The following is a 10,855-nucleotide window of genomic DNA, read 5'->3' on the forward strand; positions in this document are numbered from 1 at the left end:
GGGGCTTGGGCCTGCCCCGTGATGTTCTTTCTGCAGGTCTCAGCACTCCCGGTATGGCTGCTCTCCGCGACACCTCCTCTGTCTCTCTCATCAGGGTCATTGGCTTTAGAGCTAACAGCATAGCCCTTGTCCCTCAGCCAATGACCTACAAGAGCCTGAATGCCAGATGCCACATTTGAGCCCACAGGGGAGCCAAGATCTGGACTTGGAGGTTCCACAAACAAACCAGCCTTTAAAATACTCCTGCACATTCTAGGAGTGCTCTGAAGCTTTCAGTCCTGCCTGGCCCTCCTGCTCCTCCTCTCTCTGCAATCCCCATAGTGGGCAACTTCCAGGAGGAGGAGGAGGAGGGAGGCAGGGGCAGAAGGGAGAAATCGGGTCAGAGTCGAAGGCCACTTGGGGAAACTGATTGGCTATGTGTCACCAGCAGGGTGTCACAGGGTCTGCAGTGTCCCTGCTCACCCTTCTGGAAACTAGGGTAGGGGATATCTGGATAGGGCAGGCCCAGGCCTCCCATAGAGGTGCCAGACATGCACCCCAGGAGCAGGTGCAGATGCCTCTCCATCCAGCCCTGGGGTCCCCCCTGCCCACTCTTCCCTGCTTCTGGGGCATCCCCTGGGTACCTCCCGGCTCTGTGGATGCTGCCTGCCCCAGCCTAGGCAGCTCCCTCCGCACATTGTTTCACAGCCAGCCCCAGAGCATCAACAGCAAAGCCAGTGCCTCCAAGGCAGAGGGCAGAACATGGGGCTGGCGAGGGACACGTGTGATTCACAGCCTCGCATGGTCCAGGGACACAGGGCATCCCCCAGCTGATCTCTCCTTGACCAGGAACTGTGTCCAGGGAGGGATTTTCATGACATTAGAAATTATGGCTGGACAAGCTGAGAGCACTGTAGGCCACTCTGGAGATGAAGTAAGGGCAGTGCTTGTTGCTAACTAACTGTGACCTTCAGGCCAGCGAGGCTCTGAGGCCCACCTCATGCACAGGACACAGACAATCCAGGGATTAACCTACAGACATGAGCCGTGAGTCACAGAGCCTCGGGAGGGCCCTGTGTTTTGCAGGGTGGGGGAGGGCAGCCCAGGAGGGCGGGGTGCCAGCCCCAGCCATGAGGAGGAAGCGGCTCCACAGTCTCAACAGTTGCCAGCAGGTCACAGTCAGACAACGCCAAGCAGCTTCTGTTTAGACTTGCTCTAGCACAAATCATTTTTAAAACCTAGGCTGCAGAGTTCCAGGCTTTGGGGCCTGCCAAGTTCACAGTGCCCCTGTGTAGTCATTAATACTTCTCTCCCAAATTTATTAGTCTTGAAGCTCGCCCATAACTTATGAATTACAGCCCCTGGTGGGAGTGCCACGGATTTCACCATATATCACAGGGAACCTTCACGTCCCCTATGCTGTTGCAGCATCCAGAGACACTGTTGCAGGGGTGCATGTGGCCAGCCTGCTCTGTGCCTGCCCTCCGCCAGGCAGCCCCAGGGGAGGGAGCTGAGCTGGCACCAGTGCTTGTCCTTGGAGAGGAGCGGGCCTGGGTGATCATGAAGGCAAGACTCTCCACTGGCCTCCAAATGTGTGGGCCTGACTGGGACATCGGGGACCCCAGGAACCCCAGGGCTGTAAGACTAGATCTGAAAGAGCCTCACACAAAGTAGCACTTGAAGCAACTGGAGGGACATGGGTTTAGGACTCAGGTCTGGGTTTGAATTTCAATTTGGCTTTGAACAAGTTACTTCTGTGATCAGGGCTGGCTTCATGGACGCATGACCTGTGTGGTCACACAGGGCCCTAACTTTGGTTCACTGCTCTGCTGTTACCCTCTTGAAATTCTTAATACTTTTTAAACAAGGGACCTAGAAACTATGTAGCTGGTCCTGTCTCAGTCTTAGTGTTTCAAAAATGAAACAGGTGCAGAAGTTCTTCACTGAGAAGGATTGAGCATTTAGTCATACGTGCAGCTCTCATCCCTCGTATACAGTAGGAGTTCAGTGAATATTAGTGCCCTCCCTTGGTGAGGGCTGCCAAGTCATGGAAGAGCAAGTTGGAGTTTGGGAGCAGGGGCCCAAACCAGGAATTGGGGCCTTGCCTTGGGCTTTGGGGCCTGGGTCTGCACAGGGCATGTGGTTGGCACCTCATGCCCCTCTGCCACACCAGAGTCCACGCAGCCTGACCAGTCCCCACCACCTCCAGGAAGCCTGGCCCAGCTGACTCACCACCTTTTCTCTCCACCTCTGCCTCCTGGCTGGGCAGGTCGGGGGCTCCACCCAAGGGGTAAAACATACATAATGAGCGTTGGCACCACTGTACTTGACGGGCTTTAGGAGGATTAGTCAGGTTGGGTTTGCAAAGTGCTCACACCCTGGGAAGAAAGGCGCCGGGCAGCAGAGAGCAGCTGCCACAGAAAGCACTGAGACTTTGGAGCCAGGGGTTCAGGGAGGCAAGGGATGGCCCTGGGCTAAACATTCATGATCTCAGTGACTCTTACCAGTTCACCAGCAGGGTAGGCATTTGCTATCCCCATTTTATGGGTGAAGAAGCTGAAGCTCAGAGTGGCTAAGGGATCTACCTAAGGCCACACAGCACGTGCCCTGCAGAGCTGGGTTGGCCCTGGGTCTGTTTTGTTCTGAAGCCTTTGTTTGTGCCCATTCTTTCCTGCCCCTCCAAGGGCTGCGCAACACAGTCCTGTGGGTTCTCCCTGCACGTCTCTAGGGCTCCTCAGGGCTGAATCAAAGCAAACCCCTGGGGGCAGGGGCTTATTCTTAGATGGAAGGTGGGCAGCCCCGTGTGAGGCCAACAGTGTCCGTGAAGTCTGATCTAAGACTAGTCACAGGGCCAGGGTTCCCTCAACTGGTCACAGACTTGGTGGAAATCAAGTTGTTAGTAAGAGAGAGGCACTAAAAAGTGCCAGGAACCAGTCACCAAGATGGATGCCACGGAGGAGGATGGATAAACCGAGTTCTATTTTGGACATGTTGAGTCAGAGGCAGCTGGAGGCCAGCCAGGAGTTGTCCAGGGACGGTCGGCCAGACCAGTTCAAAGCTCAGGAGGGATGTCTGGGCTGAAGGTCACCTGGCTTAGGTTATTTTTATCAACAGCTTGCATGAAGATGTGAGCCTCCTCAATTATGTAGACAACACAGAGAAAGCAGAACGATCTAATACCTTGGTGGGCTGAGCCAGGACTCAGGATGTCTCCAGCAAGCTGAGCCTCTGGGCTGAGCCCAGCAAGCTGACGTTTGCCCAGGGTGATGAGCCCTCCTTGGGGGTTACATGAGTACAGGGTGGGAAAGGCCTGGCCTGGCCTCAGCTCCTGCAGACAAGACCTGGGCGTCCATGCTGGCCACAAGCTCCACATGAGTTGGCAGAGGAGGGCGGTTTCTGAACACGCTCGGAGGATGTGAGGGTGCGTTAGGGCAGTGTGATCACATCGGATCTTGGTGCACTTGGCACAGTCTATTCAATAGTCACGGCCTTGCAGCACAGGGGCAGGGAGATCAGTGTGTGAAGTGTGGACCCCTAGGTCTGGAGCTTTGAGAGTAAACACTAGTCCCTCCCTCCGTCCCTCCTCCCATTCTGGTCACAGCTGGAGTCCATAGTGAAGCCTTCAGGGTGGAAAGGCTGGGAAACCAGGGAGGGGTAGAGAATGCACAGGGGCTTTCCAAGGAAAGGAGACTTCCCAGGAGGGATGTGAGGGGCTTTTTAGGTGGTGGAAGGGCTGTCATAGAGACTGTGAGTAGAAATAGGCTTGTCCTTGGTACCTGTGTGGAAGGCAGGACCAGGACCTGTAAGCCTCACACATAGTAGGCACTTCCTGATTAAATGCTAATGGGCCGTTTGACCAGGAGTTGACGTCCCGGGAGGCCCTGACTGTGCTCCCCGCAGGCAGGGACTCCTGGGCTCAATACATGGCAAAGGGTGGACTCACTGTGACTCCACTGAGCACAGATGAATGAGAAGCTGCCCAGGAGCTGGTGACCAGAGCTGCTCCACAAAGAGGCAGGCACGCCCTTCCTAGAGGTGTGCAGGCTGTGGTGGAGACAGCCCTCTCAGGCTGGCATCCAGGGGACTCCTGCACTGGGGACTGGCCAAGGTGCCTCTAGTCCCTTCACACTCCGCTGTGATTCCGTCACCTCTTGGAACTTCAGAACCATCTGCCTGGCCCCATCACAATCTGAAAGAGCCTCACCGGTGCCATGGGGGTACAGATGAAGAAAGGCCCAGAGAGGGGATGGGACCTGCTTGAGCCCTCATGGCAGGCCAGTGGCAGCACAAGGACAAGAACTCAGCATCTGGGATTTTCTCATTTACCCTGGCCTCCTCCTGCAAGTGGCTCTTGGGTTAAAGTTTCGCTGGTCTGTGGATACTTCAGCTGAGCTCATTGTCCTACTCACATCACATGGTCCTCTGGAGTCCCTGCAGGTGTGGTCTCAGGATAAAACCAAGATTGACCAGATCCTCCAACCTGGCCCATAGGGCCTGGAGGTCCTGAGCCTCCAGCTTGCAGGGATCAGTTACCCCTGGCTTCCCAGGGTGGCAGCCAGGCTAGACAGCATTGGCAGTACACACAGCATACGGATGCCCAGCTGCAAGAAAAGTGTAGCTGGCTGATGAGGATCAGGGCCTGGAGCCAGCCCGGGGCCCGCCCTCCCTCAACCCCAGCATTAGTGCAAAACATACCTCTGACTGCAGGCATTTACAGCTCAAAAGAGGCCAGAAAAGCTTTTAAGAGCCAGGCCCTGCTGTGCTGCCTCCAGCCTCCCAGGGTCAGGGCACACTGGCTTCTGCAGCTCACAGGTGTGCCTGGGAAGGGCTCTCAGAACCCAGGGGGTCTGCTGATGCCATTCCTCAGAGAAGCTCCTGGGGGTGCAGACTCGGGCTCTAGGGGCAGCCCTGGAGCACTTCCAGACTTTCATGGGAGAGAGAGGACAGCCCTCAGCCCTCCCGTGCTGAGGGCTTTCTGGTGCCTGACCCCACCCTAGGCATTGCAGTCTCTGGTCTTCCTGCCACAACTTTGGGGGTGGCCTCTCCCAATCACACCTGACCAAGTTCAGACCTTCCTGTGGCCCCTGACTGCCTTGCTGCCCTTGGAACAAGGCCTAGCTCTTAGGATGGCTTTTGGGGTCTCCGAGCACTTGGCTTTCCTCCCACTCTCAGGCCACTCTGAAAATCTCAACTCTCCTCCCATTCCCTCCCTGCTTCTCTCAGGAGGTGAACCAAGATTCCTTATTTATTTGAAGACAGGGTCTCACTTTGTCACCCAGACTGGAGTGCAGTGGTGTGATCACAGCTCACTGCAGCCTCAGCCAGCCCTCCCACCTCAGCCTCCCTAGTAGTTGGGACCACAGGTGTGCAACACCATGCCCAGCTAATGTTTAAAATTTTTTTGTAGAGATGGGGTCTCCCTATGTTGCCCAGGCTGGTCAATATTTAAGACCCTATTCCCATCCCCCTTGACATGGACAGCCTTTCACCTCCCCTTCTGTAATTTGCTCAGTAATTATGTACTGAGTACCTACTGTATGTAGGAACAGTGCAGGTGGTGGAGATCCCCAGCACCCCACCTCCCCAGGTCTGTTCCTGTACTGCAGGGAAGGCTGGAGCCGTCAGGTGGATCGAGCCCCAGGGGGCTGTCTGGATGGCAAATCAGCCCTGTGGCTGGCCGTGTATTCCTGCAGATGGGATTTCAAGGCTTCTCTACCGAGGGCAGTGTTTCCGGTGCCCTTGAGAAGTTCAGGCAGTGAAGGCTCAGGCCATCCAGACAAGGAAAAGCCCTGAGAAGTTATTTCCACACCCCTTATCTCAGAGATGGGGAAACGGGACAGAGGGGAAGGGGTCTCTCCAGGTCAGTACTAAGGCAGGTGCTTCATCAGAACCTGGGTCCCCCAGCACCCAGTGCAGTCCAGCCCCTGGGGCAGGTGAGACAGGCAGTCCCCATGGAGAACCAGGAGGCAGCTCCCGTCACACACACCAAGGGCTTCTGTGAGATAGAAGCCTTCTGTTATGGCCGTGGGGGTGGGAACAAGAGTATAAGGGGAAGAGAATGAACTTGATGCACTCACCCTTCTCTGTCCCCACCTCTGTAGAAGCCATGGTGAAGGACGACATGAACAGCTACATCAGTCAGTATTACAATGGGCCCAGCAGTGGTAAGTCTGGGTTGGGGCTGTTCTACATGTGCCAGAACCCCAGCAACCCCTAAACCCGAGGGCAGGGACAACTCGGCCTGGCTCCAGAGCATGCCCATCACCTGGTGCCTGTGAACCATAATTGCAGGCAGTGCTCAAGGTTAAAATATCAGAGCTTCAGCTTCCAGCAAAGTCCAGCACTGGACCTGGGGGTGCCCAGGGGCTGAGCCTGCAGGTGCCAGGATAGGGGTGCTCTGTCATCACCCATAAGAACTGCATGTGGAACCCTGAAATGGGAAGGGGGTTAGAATCCAGAACTACAAGTGACCTCAGTGCCCCCCACCTCCACACCTGTCAAGGTGGGCACAGTGGAGGCTGAGGTGCCACAGCACCCCAGGGTGTGAGAAGCAGCAGGCCTCGGGTACGTCCCTGCTGGATGTTCTTGCACTTGAAAAAAACCTCAGGGAAGCCCAGTGGTTTTTACTTATGGGAAAGATTGAATTTTAAAATAATGCTGAGGCCTTTGGTGTCTGTTTCTCCATAGCCCCCTTCCCAGTTCAGGGTTCCACATGCAGTTCTTGAGTTTGAATTTCACAGCCCCCAAAACCTTGTATGCTCCATTGTAAGGCTAGAATATTATGTTGGGCCATGTGAATAATGCATTTGAATTTTTGGTTTTCCACAATTTAGCCTCCCTAAGGCCTCATCCCTCTTCTCTCCTCCATCAAAGCCTCATCCAATATGCTGGTTTCAAAGACCACCGTCTCCAGCCCAGACCTCTCTCCCAGTCCTCCACAACTTTGGGGAGAAACCTCCCCACCCTGCACCCTCTGTAGGTCAGCCCCGTGGTACTCTCATCTAGAGCAAAGAGCTCTGAGCGTCCTGTGACCCTGTGATGCACGCTAAGCAGGCTCTGATCATCCCATTCCGCAGCCCCCACCCCTGCCAGCCCATCTGAAACGGAGTCATTCCTCAGACCATGGAACCCAAGTTCCCTGCCCTGGCACACCGTGCTTCCTGAGTTAGGATGGGCTAGGTTAGGCAGCTGTGGCAAATAACCCTGTGTCTCGATGGTTTAAATAAAGCCACAAAAGCCCACTGCAGGTTGGCTAGGGGCTCTGCTCCCAGGTCATCACCGTTACTTCAGCACCCAGTTGACAGAACAGTCACCATATATTCTAGAACATTTGCCAGGGTAAAGCACCGGCTCATAAAGCTTCTGCCCAGAAATGCCAGAGGTCACTTCTCATGGGTGACTGGCCAAAGCATGTCACATGCCTACACTTGAGTTTAACAAGATGAGGAGGCATAATCCCCCTCAAAGCAGGGCAGTGATGTTGGAGAACTGGGAGGGAGTTCTACCAAGGCCTCCCTCCACAAAGGCATGGTGCCCTACAGCCTAGCCACACTCACTGCCCACCGCCCGGCTCACACCTGCCCTCTTCAGGGCCCCCAGGTGTGGCAGACGTTGAAGTGTGACCAAGATCCCCTCCTTCCTTGCAGACAGCGGTGTCCCAGATGCAGCTGTGTGCATGGTCACCACGGCCGCAATAGACATCCACCAGCCCGACATCTCCTCGGACCTCTTCTCTCTGGACATGCCCCTCAAGCTTGGCGGTAATGGCACCGGCGCCACCTTGGAGAGTGCCTCCCGCAGCCCGGTCACCAGGGCCCAGAGTGACAGCAGCCAGACGCTGGGCTCTTCCACAGACTGCAGCACCGCCCGCGAGGAGCCATCCTCTGAACTGGGCCCCTCTCCCCTGCCGCTGCCACCCCAGCAGCAGGTGGAGGAGGCCACAGTTCAGGACCTGCTGTCCTCCCTGTCAGAGGACCCCTGCCCATCCCAGAGGGCCTTGGACCCAGCCCCCCTCTCCCGGCCCAGCCCAGCAGGCTCGGCCCAAACCAGCCCCGAGCTGGAACACAGGGTAAGTCTGTTCAACCAGAAGAACCAGGAGGGCTTCACTGTCTTTCAGATCAGGCCTGTCATCCACTTCCAGCCCACTGTTCCCGTGCTGGAGGACAAGTTCAGATCTTTGGAATCCAAAGAGCAAAAGTTGCACAGGGTCCCTGAGGCCTAGAGCCTGCCATGGGCTGGGTGGGAGGAGGGGAGACAGCCATCTCAAAGCTCTCCTGGGACCCTGGAGGCTGCCAAGGGCCACATGCGGGGCCTAGGAGCCCACCTGGCCTCCCTCAGGGTGCTGCCTGCCTCCAGGGAGGCGACGCCAGGCCAGGAGGCCACAAGCTTCAGACCTCAAAGCCCAGAGCTGGCGCCTCTTCTCACCCTGCTCAGGGGAGGGTGGTGCTCGTGGCTGGGTTTTCTTTTTAACCATTTTTACAAAAACCAGCCTGTGGCCCAGCTTCAGCAGGGTAGAGTGCGGGGGGCCAGCTCAGCCTCTTCCGTTGCCTTCGTTCCTGACGCCCACCCTGGACTCTAGGGAACAGCACTGTGAGCAGGGGCTGTCCAGCCCCACCCCTAAGCCGTCTTTCCCAGGAATCCTGGGTGGAGTCCAACACAATCACACGGAGACCACCATCTGAGCCTATGTCATTTGTCCTCATTTTCTCATTCCAGCATGAGCGTTTCTGAGTCTCTTCAAGACAAATCTAGTTTTCACCTTCACAGGATATAAAGGGATCAATCTAGAGGTGGGTGGGAGGGTCCTAGGGGGCAGGGGGACAATCATTTTCCAACCTTGGCTTTAATAATAAAAACCAGCTGCACTGAGAGTCCCAGTTGGTGGAGGTTTTCCTTTGGTTGCTAACCCAGGTGAAGCGTCCAGAGTGGTTTCCAGCCAGGGTACCACCATCCATCCAGTTAGAGATGCGTATGGCATCCCAGACTTCCTCCTCGTCCCGTGAGCAGTCGTGAATCCTGGTCATTCCACCCTCCAAATTGCTTGTCCCTGGCCCCCATCACGGCCTTGCTGAGACCCAGGCCCCTTGCTGGACTGGACTGCAGCTGCCTCCTCTTTGCACAGCCTCTGGTTTCACCCTTCCCAGTGCATCTTCCCAGGCAGCTAAGCCTCAGCGCCCCTGCTTAAAAGCCTCCAAGGGGTTTTGTGTGTATGACCATCATGTTTTCTTTTATATGGCGGGGGAGGGGAGTAGAAAGACATAATTTTTTTTTTTTTTAATTTCTTGAGGCGGAGTCTCGCTCTTGCCCAGGCTGCAATGCAGTGGCACGATCTCGGCTCACTGCAAGCTCCGCCTCCCGGGTTCACACCATTCTCCTGCCTCAGCTCCCCCCCGAGTAGCTGGGACTACAGGCACCTGCCACCACACCTGGCTAATTTTTTGTATTTGTAGTAGAGACAGGGTTTCACTGTGTTAGCCAGGACGGTCTCGATCTCCTGACCTCGTGATCCGCCTGCCTCGGCCTCGCAAAGTGCTGGGATTACAGGTGTGAGCCACCACACCTGGCGAGAAGACATAATTTTTTAAAGGGCTCCCACTGCCTTGAGAGAACGTTGAGTGTGACTCAGCCCCTTCGTGAGCTGGCTTTCTTGCCCCTCTGGCTGTCCTCCTATGCCTTGGCTAGCCTGTTCTTTCTCCCCTCTACCTTGGTCTGGGTTATTCTCACCATGTGTCCTGCCTGCCCTCACCACTAGGCTGGGTGTCCTTGGGAGCTCCTGTGACCCCCCTGGACTCACCTGACAGTGCAGCACGCCCCTGGCTTGGTCAGCACCTGCTTCCTTTCCTGCCTCCCAGGCTGGTCCTCAAGAGCAATGAGCGGGCCTAAGCCCCATTAGAACCCCACAGGCCTGGGCATGGAGCCACTTGGGAAGGATGGCCGAATTGGAAGAAAAGGAAGGAAACTACCACGTGCTGGCAAAGAGCACCCTCCTGATTCACGGGGTGATGAATAGTTGTCAAAAAAAGTGCTAAAGGTGGCAACATCCAACTGAGTCACTCTTGGGGTGTAATTAGAAGACCTACCAAGGGGAAACTTTTATAAAGGGCAAGAGTAGCTGTCCTGAGGCATCACCAGCAGCATTGTCATAGCGTCCATCACTGGGCACTGGGCCAACGTCCCTACCCACATGGGCTCCTTTAACCCTTCCAGTGATGCTATGAGGCAGGTATCACTAACCCCATTTTACAGTTGAAGAACTTGAGGCTCAGAGAGATTGAAGAAACTTTCTGAGGTTGAACTCTAATGACAGGCCCTGCAACAGGCCCAAATCTGCTGGCACCATGCCAGGCCCTGGGGTTCCCAGGTTTAGCTTTGGGAAGCAAAGCAGTCACTTGGCTTTTGCCACTTGATGGAATGGAGGGTATTACTTGGTTTGTAAGCTGTAGGGCAGAAGCCAGTGGGCTCGGTAACTGGTGATCTCCACCCACTGGACTAGAAATGGCCACCCTCCTCCTCCAGGCTCACCTTGCTGTGCTGTGACTGGCTTTCTGCAGAGCTCCATCGTCCCAGCTCTGGGGTTAGTGCTGCTACCTCACAGGCACATGAACCTGGCCCCGTGCCAGGGGGAGCTGCAAGCCCGGCTGCCAGCACTAACGTCTGCTGAGGACTCCTACTCCAGGGAAGAACCACAGGATGGGGAGGGATGCCATGGGGAAGATGCTAGGCAAGTGCTGGCTGTTCTCTTCAGTTTGTCCTCTAGGCAATGGGTCTCTAAAGAGCTCCACTGTTTTTTTTGTTTGTTTGTTGTGTTTTGTTTTATAGGCACTCCACTTTTTTTTTTTTTTTTTTGATGTTATCCCACAGGCCTCTTAGACACTGT

The 10,855-nt window shown here is 55.5% G+C and overlaps 1 protein-coding gene across 1 annotated transcript in view; it reads left to right on the forward strand.

Annotated features, from left to right (window-relative positions):
* LOC105541583 (chromosome unknown open reading frame, human C15orf27) overlaps positions 1 to 8,849 on the forward strand; it is a 71,064-nt gene extending 62,215 nt beyond the window's left edge. The window contains exons 9-10 of the mRNA XM_011982669.1: positions 6,081 to 6,143; positions 7,626 to 8,849. Coding sequence (XP_011838059.1) covers positions 6,081 to 6,143; positions 7,626 to 8,200 — 638 coding nt within the window. The 3' untranslated portion in view covers positions 8,201 to 8,849. The remainder of the gene's footprint in view (positions 1 to 6,080; positions 6,144 to 7,625) is intronic.
* The last annotated feature ends 2,006 nt before the right edge of the window (positions 8,850 to 10,855 follow it).

The sequence above is a fragment of the Mandrillus leucophaeus genome, unplaced genomic scaffold, assembly GCF_000951045.1.
Source record: "Mandrillus leucophaeus isolate KB7577 unplaced genomic scaffold, Mleu.le_1.0 Scaffold241, whole genome shotgun sequence".
Classification (NCBI taxonomy): domain Eukaryota; kingdom Metazoa; phylum Chordata; class Mammalia; order Primates; family Cercopithecidae; genus Mandrillus; species Mandrillus leucophaeus.